The following is a 17,158-nucleotide window of genomic DNA, read 5'->3' on the forward strand; positions in this document are numbered from 1 at the left end:
TTATACATGTTAGTTGTTTCATAATATAAAAAAAAAATGTATTGTAACTTCACTTCTTCATGCGTTCTGTTTCCAAGTAAGGTTTTAATACATCTTCAATATCCAAGGTATGTACTTGCATACCTTCTCGAAGGCACTTTTGATATTGATCAAATTTTCGGGCACATCTTTTGTCATCATAATCGCCCTTCATATAACATTCAGTGAACCAAGAACTGAAACATTTTTGATATTCATCTTTTATTTTGTTGCAGGGCAAATGAAAGCTGTCCATTTCGATTTATATTTTACTATCATTTAATTTGCGATTTAAATATAATAAAATCCACTTGACCAGATTGGTAAGAAGTAGTAGCTAATAATTATAATTTATCGTATAAAGACTGTTCAAGTACCGACTCCCAGCTGTTATGAATTATGAATAATAAATTAATAAGTTAGTTTTAACTAATAATAATAAATTCCGACATTGCCTCTATTATCTTTATGTAGGTACTAGGTACAGTATACAGATTAGCGACATCCAATGTTACGTTACTGCACTTTACTACGTCATTATTTATTAATTATAACAGATATTTTTAGTTTCAAAGTTTATCAATAACAAAATATTAATAATCAATTATACTATTATTAATAGCACCGAACTACTGTAGTAGGAGAAGTATCAAGTAACTAATTGTAGCCAATAGCCAGAAGTAGGTAACTACCGAGTACAGAACGTCGGAACTACACAGTAGACTATAAAATAATATAGTGGCTACAGAGTACAGAGTACAGGCTACGATAGTCTCCCGAACAATGATTATTGATTAATGATTATAGTCATGAGAACAGAAAAATATAAGAATAATGTAATCATGGATTAACACATATTATAGTGATATTGACATTAGACATATTATCCCACATTCCCACGAATTTTTATTGACTGTGGTCAATCCACATTATAGTGAACAAACGCAGATTCTGATATTATACAGAATTACAGAATATATTTTATTATTTTTATTGATACATTGGGATTGCAGTCCTCCAGCCACGGTCTTTAACACGTATCCGAAGACTATAATCATTAACGTTACCTGATGTTATCATTCATCACGATAATGTAATCTTGTATGTTTCTGATAAGGTAAAAAAGTCAAGAATTTTTTTTCTGTTCCATGACAAAATACATTGTTTCATCGTTTCATCCACGGTAGTTGTTCGGACGAATAAAAAACAACACATACAACTTTAAACAACATAACCTGAAAGAAATCTACCTCTATTCGGTTCTTTTACTTTCACGTACACGTTTTCGCGCTGTCTACGTGCTGTGTTGCTTAGGAGGTTTTTTTTTTAACCGAAACCTAAAGTAAGTACAACTTTTTCATATTCTTCGAATTAAACTAATACTGTTATTCACTATAGGGTTTGTATCGTTTTGGTGTTAATTCGCGTCTCGGATCGTTCATGATCCCTCGTAGTTCGTAACCCAAAATCCAATCATACATTGGATCTGCATTTCGTTATAGATCTCCCCATCTTTCTCTCTCGATTGATCAATCCATTATCCAGACAGTATTGATCGTTTGCGAACCGGATGTCGTCGTGCCACTGAATTTTTGGTTCGTAAAGCGAATGTCTTGTGGGTGTCTTGTGGGTGAATTGGCGTGAACATGTTAACCAAATCAAACATCGTTTTATTCTGCGACAGCGATAGCATTAAGGCCATATGTAGGGTCCACATCATCGTTTCAATGCAATTGACTGTTGCAAGTGTTCGGTCTGTGGACAAGTTGACCAATACGCTCAGCGATTCATCATGACGAGTGGAATGTCTTTTGTTTGGATGTGTGTTTAATGTACACCTCATGATCGTTCTGTTTGATTCTATTTGTCTCCACTTTGAAGCCTTGTGCAATATTTTATTTATCTATTTACAAAATGCACTGATGACATTATACCGCCCCAGACTGAATATCATGTTGAAGGTTTGGTCTGAGCATTTTTCTATTATGTTGAATAAAATAACATGTTTTGAGTACTAAAATAACAAAATTATGTATATTTTGTTTTAGTTAAATAATTTACGTTTATTATATCGAATTCAGATTAACATTTGAAGTGCTGACATGTTTTTTCAAGTTTATATAAGATCCTTGGTTGATTTGTTTAGGTTCCTCTACATATATTTTTTCGTTTCAGATAATCAAATATGACCAACTCAAAAGGTTATAGGCATGGAACTAGGGACTTGTTTTCCAGAAGATTCCGTAGGCATGGAGTCATTCCTTTGTCAACGTACATGAAAGTGTATAAGGTTGGCGATCGAGTTGATATCAAGGTAAACAATTTATTGAATTTTAATAGATATAATTGAAATTGTTTTGGCTTAATGAAATGTGTTACATTTTTAGGGAAATGGAGCAGTGCAAAAGGGTATGCCTTACAAAGTCTATCACGGTAAAACAGGACGAGTATTCAATGTATCTAAACACGCTCTTGGAGTAATTGTTAATAAAAGAGTCCGCAACCGTATTATTGCAAAGAGGTAAACAATTTTTTTAAAGTTTAGCCACCTCTCAAATTTTATGAACACAAATGTTTTTGTTTAATGTTTGCTAAATGTATAGTTCTAAGTCCTTACAAAGAATACCTATTACAAACATTTATCTGTGTAACCGCTATGAGATTCTGTATTTATGAATCAAACAATTAGTTTTAGAAAAGTATTTTGGTTTACATTCCTCAATGAATCACTATATTTAATCTAATTTGAATTTAAACAATTAACTTTTAAATTAAATTATTTCATGATGATTTTTTACCGCCCCAGACTGAATATCATGTTGAAGGGTTAATCTGAGTAATTATAAATTAAAGAATTTCTTTAACTATACTAGGTAGGTTATACTGACATCGAATAATCTATTTATTGAGATGAAATCTATCTATACATTTCTTAACATTTTATGATGACATTATACCGCCCCAGTCTGAATCTAATGCTGAAGGTTTGATCTGAATATCAATTTAAATTTTTATATAAATTATAAGCTTAAATAGAGAATGTTTAGTATAAGGATTTTGTATATGTTTATAAAATAAAACTTATAGGTACCTGCTAAAAATTATTAAAAAAATAAAAATATAGTATGATGACTTTATACCGCCCCAGACTGAATCTCTTGTTGAAGGTTTGATCTGAATATTTTTCTCTAAAAATTATAAATACTTAACTAAATTACAATGTATGTATGTGTTAATAATACAAAGCTTATACCTAGTTAATTAAGAGTTGTCTCCATCTTACAAGTGCGAAACATAGCAAATTTACGATTGGCAGATCACGTTTATCTCTGTTACTTTAAAAATTTACTGTAAACCTTATCTAATCTATTCTAAAACTTGATGGTAAGAATATTATCAGTGTTTGTATGTTGGTTTTTATGACAGTTCAATTTTTTAGCAAGTTATGCGTGCATAATATAGTGTAAATTAAAAATTTACATCTCACTTAGAAACTGAATTATCGTAAAAACCCCACATACAGACACAGATAATGTTCTTACCATCAAGTTTCATAAAGGGTCAATTCACTCTAATTTTTAAACTAACGGAGCCCAATGTGATCTTCTGAGGATAATTTTGTATGTTACGCAATTGTAAGACGGTGAAAGCAGATATCTGTGTAATGTCCTCTTAAGATAAAAGATTGATTTATGATGACCTTATACCGCCCCAGACAGAATCTTATGTTGAAGGTTTGATCTGAGTAGTTCTAAGATTAAAATGTTTGTTTATTTTTTATTTTAATAAAGTCCATTTGAGGAACAACTAAATTTGAACATTTTACGATGACAATATACCGCCCCAGTCTGAAACTCATGTTGAAGGTTTGATCTGAATATCAATTTTAAGTTTTCCTCTTAAAATTATAAAGAATGTTAAATACAAGGATTGTTTGTGTTTCTACATTTATATTAATAAATGTGAATTTAATGAAATATGATGACTTTATACCGCCCCAGACTGAATCTCATGTTGAAGGTTTTATCTGAGTAGTTATTCAATTCAAGGTTTTTATTTATTATCTATTTTAAATAATCCATATAGTATTATAGTTATTAAGATTAAATCTATTGGAGCCATAGAGGACCATGTAAAATTCTGAACATTTCATGATGACATTATACCGCCCCAGTCTGAAACTCATGCTGAAGGTTTGATCTGAAAGTCAATAATGTATAATTTTTAATTTAAGTTTCCCTCTAAAAATTGTAAATGTTCTTCATGTAGATTGTTGAATACAAGCATTTTGTATATGTTTATAAAATAATGCTTTTAATTATTATAAAAAAATGAAAATATAATAATATGATGATTTTATACCGCCCCAGACTGAATCTCTTGTTGAAGGTTTGATCTGAATATTTTTATATAAACATAACACATAAATATTATATACAAAGCTTGTAGGTGATAAAGATAAAATAAAATGTACCTATGCATAAACTTAAAATGATGATTCTTTACCGCCCCAGACTGAATCTCATGTTGAAGGTTTGATCTGATTAGTTATTCAATTCAAGATTTTTATTTATTATCTTTTTAAAAGAGATTTTAAATAATCGTTATTATTATTAAAACAAAATCTGATCCATAGAGAGAGGACCATGTAAAATTCTGAACATTTCATGATGACATTATACCGCCCCAGTCTGAAATTTATGCTGAAGGTTTGATCTGAACATTTTTCTCTAAAAATTGTGTATAATAAATATATAATATAACAATAATGTATAATTTTTAATTGAAGTTTCTATCTGAAAATTATAAATGTTCATGAAGTTTGTTTAATTCAATGATTGTGTATATTTTTATAATATAATGCTTATAATTATTATTAAAAAATGAAAGTATAATATGATGACTTTATAACACACATAAATAATATTATATACAAAGCTTGTCGGTGATAAAGATAAAATAAATATTCGTATAAACTTAAAATGATGACTCTATACCGCCCCAGACTGAATCTCTTGTTGAAGGTTTGATCTGAATATTTTTCTCTAAAACTTAACTGAATTATAATGTATGTGTTAATAAAACATGCTTTAATTAAATAAAAAAAAAATGATATAAAAGTTTAATATGATAATCTTATACCGCCCCAGACTGAATCTCATGCTGAAGGTTTGATCTAGAGGATATATTAGGTTTGGTAGTTTTTTTTTTTATTAAACAACCATATAAACCATAGAACCTTCACGATTAAATTATATAAAATATCCAATTTTACATACATATTTGTTTAACTATAAATAATTTTAAGATTAAATAGTTAGTTTAGTCGTTAAGTAATATAAATTTATGTTGATTGGGAGTTTGAGTTATAATAAACACTTTATTTCCAATATTTGGGAACTTAGCATTTTTGTTTGCTGTCATACTGCTGCCGATTGTAGAGGTTATATTCTGTGCTTGTCCTTGTACACGTTTTGTTAAATTGTGTAAGGTTCAAAATTATCTGGTTGTCTGAGCCATCCACCCACCCTAAATCTGTCAATTGTTCACCAGACTGGTAGTCTTAATTATTTTTAATTTGTAGGAATTCAACTGGCTCAGTTCACTCCTAGATCTTCCTATATCTAGAGAAGTTTCTGTCTATCGATAATTTGTATCTATTGATCCTTATCTGTTTAGTGTTTATATAAGACAAAGTAAATAAAAATATAACAGGATGACTTAATACCGCCCCACACTGAAGATTATGCTGTTGAAGGTTTAATCTGAATAATTATCAAATTCAAGATTTTTTTTTATTATATTAGCAATTTGGTTTTTCTATAATATATAAATAATAATCCAATTACAATTTAAAAAAAAACCTGTTAAATACTGAACTAATAATGATGACATTATACCGCCCCAGTCTGAATCTCATGCTGAAGGTTTGATCTGAATGTTCATTATTATATAAGTTATCTTCTTAAATTTAAAACCTAACCTGAGTAATATTTACAGAACGTATGGTGATTTTAAAATTATAAATAAATCTTACGCAAATCTAATTAGGTAATACATTATTTAGACTTAAGAGAACGTCTAACTCGCATGTGTTGTTGCCATCTTAAAAGTATATAACGTAGACAATGTGCCTTTTGGAAGTTCTCATTTAGCTTTGTTAGTTTTAATATTGAAATTAATTTATCTATTATTAAATTTAAAGGTAAAAACGTTTGTTACGGTTTGTTGGAAATGTTTTTTTGATGCTTTGACTTTGAAATGAGTTATGAGCATTTTTGAATTTTAATATTCTACACACTTATAACTTATTTAAAAATTAAAATATTGAAAAAAACATTTCCAACAAAACAGAAAATGTTACTTTTCATTTTATGTATTATATGGTTAATTATATATTATCAACTTGTGAAACAATACATGTGGGTCACACATCATCTTAAGTATAAGTATATAACATGATGACATTATACCGCCCCAGACTGAATATCATGTTGAAGGTTTGATCTGAGTAACTATCAATATTGTGACATTTATTTCTGTATGTTAATTAATAATATTAGTTAAGAGGATGTCAGCGCACTATTTGTTTTCTCTCTCTGACTCACGCGCAACATAGACAAAACGTATTTGTGCATAATCGTTTTTCTATGTTTTAAGTAATTTCAAAGTAAAATCACCCATAACAAAAAAGATAGAGGATAATATTTTAGAGGGAATGACATATCAATTTTATATTTTATTGTTATTCGACTTTCAAAATAAACAAGAAAATGTAAATTTAAATTATGTTTAAATTGTTTTGAAACAATACTTAGAGAAATCGATATGTCATTTCCTCAAAAATATTACTCTATCTTTTTTGTAATGAGTAATTTTACTCTTAAGATAACTTAAAAACATAAAAAAACGATTTGGCACAAATGCATTTTGTCTATGTTGCGCGTGGGAAAGAAAGAGAATACAAATAGTGCGCTGACATCCACTTAACTGTTTGAAATAATATATACACAATATTTGGCAATGTATTGTATGATTCTATTAATCATAAGTTAGTTTTATTAAGTTTAGTTTAGTCAGTAATGATCCATATACTATTGAATTTTATTCTGTTAAATAATTAGAATATAATAAAATGAGTAGGTTCTGGGTATTATTTTTATGTATAATTTAAATTATCCAAAGTTGCTTGGGTACTGTTGACATGAGGTAACTGGGTAAACTTGAAATTTCTCGACTATTAAATATTATCCATCACATTAAATGAGGCAATAACATGTTTCTTAAGTTTGGAATAAGTGGTATTTAATACTGAACAAATAGTGATGATTTTATACCGCCCCAGACTGAATGCCATGTTGAAGGTTTGATCTGAATATTTGTCAACTCGAAATGCTATAAATTACAATATTATGTAGGTACTTAATAATATTGGTATAAATCAAATAGGTATCAATTGTAATGTAGTACATAATATGATGATTTTATACCGCCCCAGACTGAAAGTCATGTTGAAGGTTTGATCTGAGCATTCTTCTATTATGTTAAATAATATTGTATTATTAATACAGATTAAGCTTTATATTAATTTTAAATAATGTATTGCAATATGAAATTAATATATATTTATCTATCATACTATTGTTTCTACCATCCTAAACTTAGTGTTATATTGTAAGTTAAATGTGATTAAAATTTGTCCATAGTAGTTCCATAGTACTGTATTCATTGTTATGATGATTATATACCGCCCCAGACTGAATGTCATGTTGAAGGTTTAATCTGAACATATTTGAATGTTAAATTTTGATAGAATAAAGATGTGTGATTGCAAAAGATTAGTCTAACGTATTTATGTAATTTTGTAATTGATAATAACTAATAACACTGAAAGAATATTTTAGTATAATGTCTTAAACTTTATATAAGCAATGATAATATGTATGTATAGTGTATACATTTTTAAAAATGATTGCAGGGGAGCTTTGACGTTTATATACAATTTTACCACCAATATTTTTTCTTTATTTTATAGGGTTTTATCTTATAAACCGATATATGTATTATATTATATTATACTTATTTAGGATGTATTTTTTTTTGCATTATTGTTAAAAATGAGACATAAATATTACGTCATTGCTCAAAAATGTAAATTATTTTCAGTTTTCCATTCTTTATTGTTTCTGAGCAGCTAGTCTGCATATTCTCAATTCGCTCCTTAAAGGTTTGATTACAAAGAATTATATTGTTTTGAACTTTCAGTATGATTAACAAAATATTTTTTGATATCTAATATGTTATACTTTGAAAAATAATAACCTAATTATATCTTTTATATCTAACTGTAGTTTTAATGTTAATTCAACCCAACAAAATATAATAATTGTTTTAATACTATTAGAATTAAGTCCTCGATGTAAATAATACTTGTATCCCAATGGCCTATGTCGCCCAGATGACTTTTCTTGTAATGTATCTCATAGTTTTGTAGGTTTCCCTATAAATAGGAAATTACTTATAGTAGATATCTCATACATCCAAAATTGTCATGGTTGATAAATGTTTGTAATTTAATGAATATCTAAATCTATACATCAAATACTTGAAATAAATATATTATATTAAAAATTAACTATTATATAAACATTGATAAAATAATTTGTTTTATTTTAATTTTTTAGAATTAACATTCGTATTGAACATGTTAACCCATCCAAATGTCGAGATGATTTCTTGAAACGCGTTAAAGAAAATGAAGATAAAGTTGCGGATGCTAAAAAGAAGGGAATCCGAGTGTGCCTTAAACGCAAAGTGAGTTTAAAAGATACATTGTGTTTAGATGATACAATTTATTTTTATTTTTTATTAATTAAAATTGGGTAGTCATTTTCAGTACCTAGGTTTTATTTTAACTTTGGGGTTAGGGTAAGATTAGTTAGAACACGTGTGTTTATATTTGGCAAGGATATTTCACTAGAACCCGGGTGGTCGCCCATCCGGGAACTAGTGGCACTGACTGATGCTTGACTTAAAAACACTTTTTTTTAACTGTATACAATCACCAGGCCACATTTATTTTATTGTGATGTAGGTATGCTTTTATTGTTATGAACATTTTTAGATTTTGAATGTAGTAATGAAGCTGCTATTAGTTCAACCTATGTTTTGTCTATTTGTATTTTTTCATTATCATTGTTCCATATAATATGTCCTTTAATAGTTCTGTGATTTAGATTCTAAATACAGTACATTTTCATAAGATATTTATAATTTTTAGTTTGATAACTCTATATTTGCCTTGGAGTTCTTGAATGTTAATATAATTTAATTGTTAATTGAAAAAAGGCAATTTAAAGAAATGTAAAATGTAAATTTGTTTTGTACATTATTAATAGGTATAAACCTATAATAGTTATTTTATTTAAATATCGTTATGATAATATATTTAATTTGTTCAATTTGTTTTCAGCCTCAAGGACCCCGACCAGGTCACATAGTAAGAGGAACGGATCCAATCAGTTTAGCTCCTCTACCTTATGAATTCATTGCTTAATTGCTGTTTTAAATATAAATGTCGATTTAAACACATTTTATCGTTTTTTTTTTTCAATTATAAAAGTCTTGTTTGACACTTCCTATTAATAATGTTTCGTTGGTCCGTGTAAACAAATCCTCCTCTCCTATAACCATCTGAAAGGATTCCGGCATTGAAAAGCATCAGTAAGCCGACTTCAGTTCCATTCAACTTTTATCTCTGTAGTTAAATCCTTTCCCAGTTTTCCTACAAACCGAGATTTCCCTCGTTATCGTGTAAAACTGTCGAGATGTAACATGTAACCTAAAAATCGTGTACATGACGAACGATGCGCTATTATGCAGGATTCTTTACAAACAGTAGTGCAGACGTGCTCTGAAGTTGCACAACATTTTTTGCTCTTTATATACGTGTTCGCTGGTAAAATCTATTTAGGATTTGACGCGTTTTAATCATCAGCTTGTGTGATTTTTTTATTTGTACACGATTCTTGTGTATTACATATAAATATACGTTCGTTATTGAGCGGACGCAATTTAATTATTCCGTTTAAAGACCGTCTGTCTTGTGGCCTTAACGTCTAACTCGTCAATTATTATTATTAGACGTGAAATCGATTCGGTTTGTTTGTGGTTAAAATCCCGGCTACAATTTGACACGTTATTAGTAAGTATTATAATTAAAATGTATTCGTCATTAAAATTAGTGAAATTTTTTAAAGTTGTCAAGGAACAACATTTGACCACCAACGTTGCGTAACCCCCGATACGTAATATAATATCGTATCTTCATTCTTGAATTCTTCAGTGTCTAAAAGAAATAGTGTCTAGATGGATATTTGATGTAAACGATGATTGATGATAAAAGATCGATAGAAAAAACACAACACGCACCTTTAAACTTTTTAGATTCAAATAACAGTGTCAGAAACTTGAATAGTTCAAGTTTTAACCAAAAATTGTTTTCGGAGAAAAGTTTTTCTTATACCCATGCAAAATGCCCAAAAATTAGAATATTGAAAAGTTAGTTTTGTGTAATAATTACATTTTAATTAATATTTCAATGCGATCAGATTTATCTGCTATTTATCTATTTATTTTAATACCAAGTGTATGTTAACCATTTAATTTGATAAGATTGGTGGTCTGAATGTATTTAGATTGCGTTGTTATGAATATGGCTTTGGCGTAATAATTAATTATCCAAAATTGTAAATCTATAACAACAATATACATATATATATTTGGTTATAATTAAATTAAAATAGAAGTAATAACGATATTAAAATATATAATGAATGAAAAATAGAAGTTACTAGTTATTTATTGTAGGATTTGGATAGGTACTCAGTTTACACTCAACATTATCTATAATATTATATTACTTCTATCGAGATTATTGTAGATATTATCAGTGTTTAATTTTTATTAGTTTCTACAAAGAAATAAGTTTGTTATCAAACTTAAATTAAATTTGGATAGGTTTTAAATTTATAATTATTTAGGTTTTTAAATTCAAATTTTTTTTTTGCTTTTGTTTTTCAAGGCAATCGTTTCATACTATCTACAAAAGTTTAAAATTATTTTAATGAAGAAACGGAAATAACGGTTATTTGACTAATCGTGACTCATGCATGAAATGTTTATTGTGTTGGTATTTATTATGTCATTTTATTCAGATCACGAAGTGCACTACTAATGTTAAAAACATTTGATGAAAATCTCAATTGTTTTATAGTTAGTTGACAAACAACATAATTAGATTGTCGTTTATTGTTGCTAAAGAAATTCCATATTTATTAATGATGTGCTACAAGTTAATCAGACTGTAGCTAAAAATAAAATTGTGTCAAAAAAGAGTAAGTAGGTTAATAAACACAATATGGCTTAAATAAGTTTGAAGTAAAACGAAGTTTTTAAGTCAATTTTCTTTTATTTTGTGTCTGATAAATGAGCAAGCAACAGTGCCACTTAAAACTAATTTAACTATAATAAGACAGGTACCCTAAAAGTTTTGGTAACATGAAACAGAAAAAAAATGGGATTAATATTTTTTTTTTTAATATTCAATTTGGCTGAAAAATAAATTACAGGTAAATTTAAAATAATAAATAATAATAATTATAATAACATTTTAAATTTTAATTTGTTTTTTCCATGTAAAAATAGAACAATTTAATATTATTAACGACTGACGGAAATTACAAGTAATATACTAATATGTGTAGTACGGTGGTATTCCCCGTGACTCATTGTTTTTTGTTATACCCATTTTATGCTTGTAGAAAAATAGTTACTTTTGAGTTATTGAGTTATTTTAATTTTTATTAGCTTTTAACCGATCGTTATTATAACGTTGTAAACCTGTGTTATAAAATTTAGGTTTTATATTATATGTGACGACCGTTACGTGCCATCGTAATCAATATAATATGCGTATTGCAAAAATGCTAACTGTCTTCGTAACATTTCCATCAGTAACCGGGAAGACATGAGTTTCCGTGATCACAATTTTCACATGGAATGTTGACAACGTAGTCTATGCGAATTTCAGGATAAAGTCATGCGTTCGTGGATTTTCGATTTATAATATGGTGAACGTGATAAACAGAAAATCCCTAGACTTACGAATGCGGGTAGGGGTTAAGTGGTTTTAATTGAGTATATTAAGTTTTATCCGGTATAGAGCTGTAATATCCTTTGTTAAGACTTCCGGCCTAGTGAGTAATTAGAATAAGCTTAGATTGTGGGCTTTTTTGCTTATTTCTTATTATGGGGACAATTTGTATGATAATATTCTATTTTGGTCACGACATACATAATTCCGACTGTATTTGCATATTAATTGTGTTACAGCTGATATTTAATTTATTTATTTTAAATTCAAAATGTTTAGTTTTGATGATAATTTTCAGACAATTTTAAAATATTAAAATTTAATGAAAATCGCCCAACTTAGAGCTAATTATTATTTTGAATTTCTAAGAATAATAGTTTTGTTACCTATGCATACGGCATATTTGGCAAAATACGATTCGCATGCTTTAATCAGAAATTGGAACACTGATATTTTATAAATTCAAAATAATAATTAGCTCGAACTTGTGCGATTTTCATTAAATTTAAATTTTTTTTTATTTATTTAAAAAACTTATTTGCCTAAAAAAATGGTTTGATATTTTTTGAATTTTTGAAAAAAAAAATCGAATATTATGTTATTCAATCAGGATTTTCATACTTATCACTGTAAGAAAAATGCATTTAAATATATTGATTTTCCGCGGATATACTAAGGGCGATACGGGACTTCTGGGACATACTGTATATTGATCATCGTATATTACCTAAATAATACACAATACAGAATATAATATTATTATATATCACGTATAGTGTACCGAATGAAATCAAATATCAATAATAGATAATATAGGCACGTATATAAAATATATCGCAAGGGAGGAAAATTATTATTATAATTCAAAATAGGTAAGCGGGTGGGGGGGGGGGGGGGTTATTTCAGCGCAAACCTACGGGTTACATACATCGATTACATTCAACCAACGAATCAATTTTAGTTTAATATTCCAAGCGGGGCTTTGTAGAGCTTTATTGGTTTTGTTACAATGTGATGTGTGTTTTGATCATTCGGAAAACGCTTTTTGCTATAATAGAGAAACGTGAAAAAGTTTCGTGTATACCGGAACCCCGCAGATGCCAGATTGCAAATTAAACGCAGATTGTACTCGGAAAGAGATCATTTACCGAATTTCCCAGTAAATGTATGGAAAACGGCAAAAATAGAATCCAATAAACGTAACTATACGTACGCAGTACCTACGCCAGTACCTACAAACATCATTTCTGGGTAAACAGCAGCTGCAACGCGACTCACATTTTTTAATTCACATATTACTATCGAACAACTACTATACAATTTGTCATTTGATATCGTAATTAGTAGGTACTTATGATTTATCTATATTATTTTTAATGTATAACGCTCCAGGGGCTAAATTTTATGCCGGTTATTCGTATTTCACACTTTTTTTATTCATCCTTACTGTACCTACTAACTGCTAGGTATATACGATTGTAAAATAAATTAACATTTAAGTATAATCATACCGGTCGGCTGTCAAATAGTTCTTACTCTATGACTATAATCTAGCTATTTTGGAACTCCTGGGCGGGCGAACAAGTTTCCTTAGTGGGACCTAGACGCTCAGTATTCTAGTAGTATACATACCTATTAATATTATACCTATTATCATTATTATTATTATGTAATAATGAAATGAAAAATAAAATAATATTATAATAATATAATATACCTATTACCAGCTACTATGTAAAATGTATAGATAGGGAATTATTATAGGACACATACACTACCTGGTGTGTAGAATTCAGATCTTCAAAGTTAAAATGTGATAAAAAAAGTTAAATATTTTTATAGATTTTCATTTGGTGCATTCTTAATGGTTAGGTTAGGTTAGGTTACAAAAAATATACATTGTTCTCTTCTCGATCCCATTGAAATTTTTCGCACAGAACGCACATGAATACCTATACCATTAAAATAAATAAATAATAATAACAAATATTCGTACGGCTTCACTGCAGCATATACCACTACAGACTTTTTGATTTCGTACTTCAAACGATTTCAGTCCCCGGTTGTACGCGTGCACCCACTTAAACTGACTATATAACGTGATATTGCTCAGCCCGCGGCGTATATTTTGTTGTCGATTACAATGAGCAGCAGTGTGGACAAATAATATCCGAAAATTATTTCAAAGGCGCGCCAGTGAAACTACCGAATCTTGTAGACCTCGAACTTCGCGAATCGTATATAATACGCTGCGATACTGTCGTCCTCGCCCCTTCTTTCACTCTCGGTCTATCGTATTATATCATATAATACCGTGCGTGTACTGTGTTTAGAACAATATGACTTTATGGCAGTTTGACGTTGTTTGCCCTCGCTGCCGAATACCCCCGCGGAGTGTGGGCTGCAGTCATCGATCATCGGTAACGATATTTTATTATTGCGGCACACCGCGATATTTGAAAACATGTCATTTAATATTCACATTTAAACATACGCGTGAAAATAAATTGTCTTGCGAGAGACTTTTGTTTTTAAATTGTATACTTTGAGCTTGACAAAAAAAAAAAAAAAATTAACGACAACGCGAGAACGAGCACCCTATAATAATGTATAATATTATATAAAGTCGTGTGTGGCTCTCGCGTTATATTTTTTTACTATGCCTAAAACGGTGAAAACCGTTTGACATATTAGGGTAGGATTTTATACCCGTTTGCCATTAGTTATTTGATACACCCGACTCGTATGACCGATCAATGTCCAAACTGCTGCAGCGGATAAAACGTTATTACTATTATTATTCCCATTTTTACAAAAAACCTGAGCTATTTATTTTGTACTATACTTGCAGTGCCGTACGCAGGGGTAGGGTTCTAGGGTTCTGACCCCCCCAAAATTTATTTTTATCTACAAAAAATCTTATTTACCACCATTTTGGTACACACAGATCAATTGTTTGTAATTTTTAATAGATATAAAATAAATTGTTGAACATGACAACGACGTCGATAATCATAGTTTCGGTTTTTTTTTTTGGCTGATTTAGAACATTGCTAAACGTCTACCCATAATCGATGGTGTATCATCGATCATCGATTATTACCACGTTTATTATACTGGCCGAAGAGGCGCTATATTGATGATCAGGTTAAATACTGTAAATGTAGACTAAATAGTAAATATGAGATTAACTATAATTTGTTATATAAAAACTGTTTAGAAAAATATAATGTTAATTATTTACTCAGGTAAAACCCTAACCGAACTAAAATCCTCGCGGACGCTACTGGTATACTCGTGTATCATTCATTCATACATATTATACTGTATGTCTGTGTATAGCTATAATATAGTTAACTAGGTACATTGTATGTGATTCAACAATTGTTTCACTTAGTTTTTTCAATAATAATAATTCGACGAAATAATGATTAATGATTATAATGACAGCCGATATACTAGGTGATAGGTAGATACTAGATATATAGTTAGACGTTTTTTGCCGTTGTTATATCTGTTATATCCGTTTTTATATCCGCTACACGTCAAATTTATATTATTTTATTTTTTATTTTACCTTTATTGAGATCTTAACATTAATAAAGTCGTCAAATTATAATCGTCTACGTATATTATTGTGTACCTATATAGTTTGTTGAACAAATTTTGTTCACAATATTATAACTTAGTTCTAAAGTTTATACAATTGTTTAAAGTGTTTCACCGTGTTTGTCCAGACTCCAGGTAAACACTAAATTACGTTTTTGTATTTAACATAAAACGTGATTTTGGAAAAATTTTTATTAGATTCTCAATATTGTTCAAATATTACAATAAGTGAATATTTTAAAAATTGAACTACGGATTTTCATTTTTCATTAAGAGGAAGTGAAGGATATTAGCTGTTTCGGTCTATCTAATGATTAATATACCAAAATACCATATACTATATTACTGCGTACCATATTCTCAATAGTGGCGTCTAGATAATACTATAATAGTATCAGAGTTTAAACACCACTATATTACTATTTACTGAATTTGAAGAGTACCTATAATATATTTTCGAGATAATAGAGTATTATTTTTATCTAACATATTGAATAACGAAGAAGTCAGGTACATATACCAGAATATTGTGAATATTATTATTTATCTATTACTCGAAAATATTCTTCTCTTAAAATTTGATAATAATTGGTAGGTATTTTAACTCTAATAATTATTAATTCCGCAAGACGCCACAGTTTTGTTTTTACCCAGATATTCATCAAACTTCAATGGCCTGTCAGACAGTAAATATATAATATATTATTATGTACGGATAAATATCACGTATTCTTAAGTATATTAAAATTTAAAATAGTTTTAAAATTACTTACATAGGAGGTGGATCATAGGCGTGTACAATTACGTACCTATAAATGATATATAAATGATTGTCAGTAGGTTGACGTGTGTGTAGTATACAAGAATAAACACGGTGAAACACTCTGTATAATAATATGTATAGTATATAATATTTTAATTTGAGTGTGGTTCGATCGTGACGCACACGCGGACGATGTACATTGCATTGTAAAATATACACTCGAGGAAGTTATAGATCCAATATATAGGGTACGGAGTACCGTATAATATATATTTGTTGTGTTCAGTGTATATATATATATATATAAACATATATAAACATATATACACTGATATATTCACTATGTATATATATATATACCTATAGAGAGATTACGCTCTGCGAAACTATATTATAATGTTGTCGTTTTGCTTACGCCATTCGTAGGTAATAATATGTAAACCGAAACGCGCATAATGACCGCGGTGGAATTATTGTGTGACATCGGTGTGTCTCCGAAATAGATCTTTCGCACAAGAAATACACGCCCTTCGAATTACAAGGGTTGTCAAGTGGGCTTTTCTCCAATATGAAACGTCTTACTATGCATAAAGGTATGTAAATAGGATTCCTTG

General features: G+C 29.0%; 1 protein-coding gene and 4 non-coding genes across 5 annotated transcripts; all 5 read left to right on the forward strand.

Moving 5' to 3' along the window:
• The first annotated feature begins 1,202 nt into the window (after window positions 1-1,202).
• On the forward strand, window positions 1,203-9,609 carry LOC132946291 (large ribosomal subunit protein eL21). Its single transcript, XM_061016204.1, has 5 exons — window positions 1,203-1,360; window positions 2,194-2,332; window positions 2,406-2,539; window positions 8,703-8,832; window positions 9,491-9,609. The coding sequence occupies exons 2-5, from the start codon at window positions 2,204-2,206 to the stop codon at window positions 9,572-9,574; spliced, it is 477 nt and encodes a 158-aa protein (XP_060872187.1). The 5' UTR covers window positions 1,203-1,360; window positions 2,194-2,203; the 3' UTR covers window positions 9,575-9,609.
• On the forward strand, window positions 1,931-1,996 carry LOC132947981 (small nucleolar RNA SNORD31). The gene has a single exon (XR_009664977.1). It is a non-coding gene; the product is annotated as a small nucleolar RNA SNORD31 (small nucleolar RNA).
• On the forward strand, window positions 2,797-2,860 carry LOC132947979 (small nucleolar RNA SNORD31). Its single transcript, XR_009664975.1, has one exon. It is a non-coding gene; the product is annotated as a small nucleolar RNA SNORD31 (small nucleolar RNA).
• On the forward strand, window positions 4,679-4,744 carry LOC132947978 (small nucleolar RNA SNORD31). Its single transcript, XR_009664974.1, has one exon. It is a non-coding gene; the product is annotated as a small nucleolar RNA SNORD31 (small nucleolar RNA).
• LOC132947980 (small nucleolar RNA SNORD31) lies at window positions 5,897-5,961 on the forward strand. Its single transcript, XR_009664976.1, has one exon. It is a non-coding gene; the product is annotated as a small nucleolar RNA SNORD31 (small nucleolar RNA).
• Window positions 9,610-17,158: the final 7,549 nt, after the last annotated feature.

This window comes from Metopolophium dirhodum, chromosome 6 (genome assembly GCF_019925205.1).
Source record: "Metopolophium dirhodum isolate CAU chromosome 6, ASM1992520v1, whole genome shotgun sequence".
Taxonomy (NCBI): Eukaryota; Metazoa; Arthropoda; class Insecta; order Hemiptera; family Aphididae; genus Metopolophium; species Metopolophium dirhodum.

Bases quoted from the DNA above. Each gene is read 5' to 3' on its own strand.
- LOC132946291 (XM_061016204.1), top strand. From the start codon at position 2,204: ATGACCAACTCAAAAGGTTATAGGCATGGAACTAGGGACTTGTTTTCC. The intron at 2,540-8,702 runs GTAAACAATTTT...TTAATTTTTTAG, and splicing joins AACCGTATTATTGCAAAGAG to AATTAACATTCGTATTGAAC. The intron at 8,833-9,490 runs GTGAGTTTAAAA...ATTTGTTTTCAG, and splicing joins GAGTGTGCCTTAAACGCAAA to CCTCAAGGACCCCGACCAGG.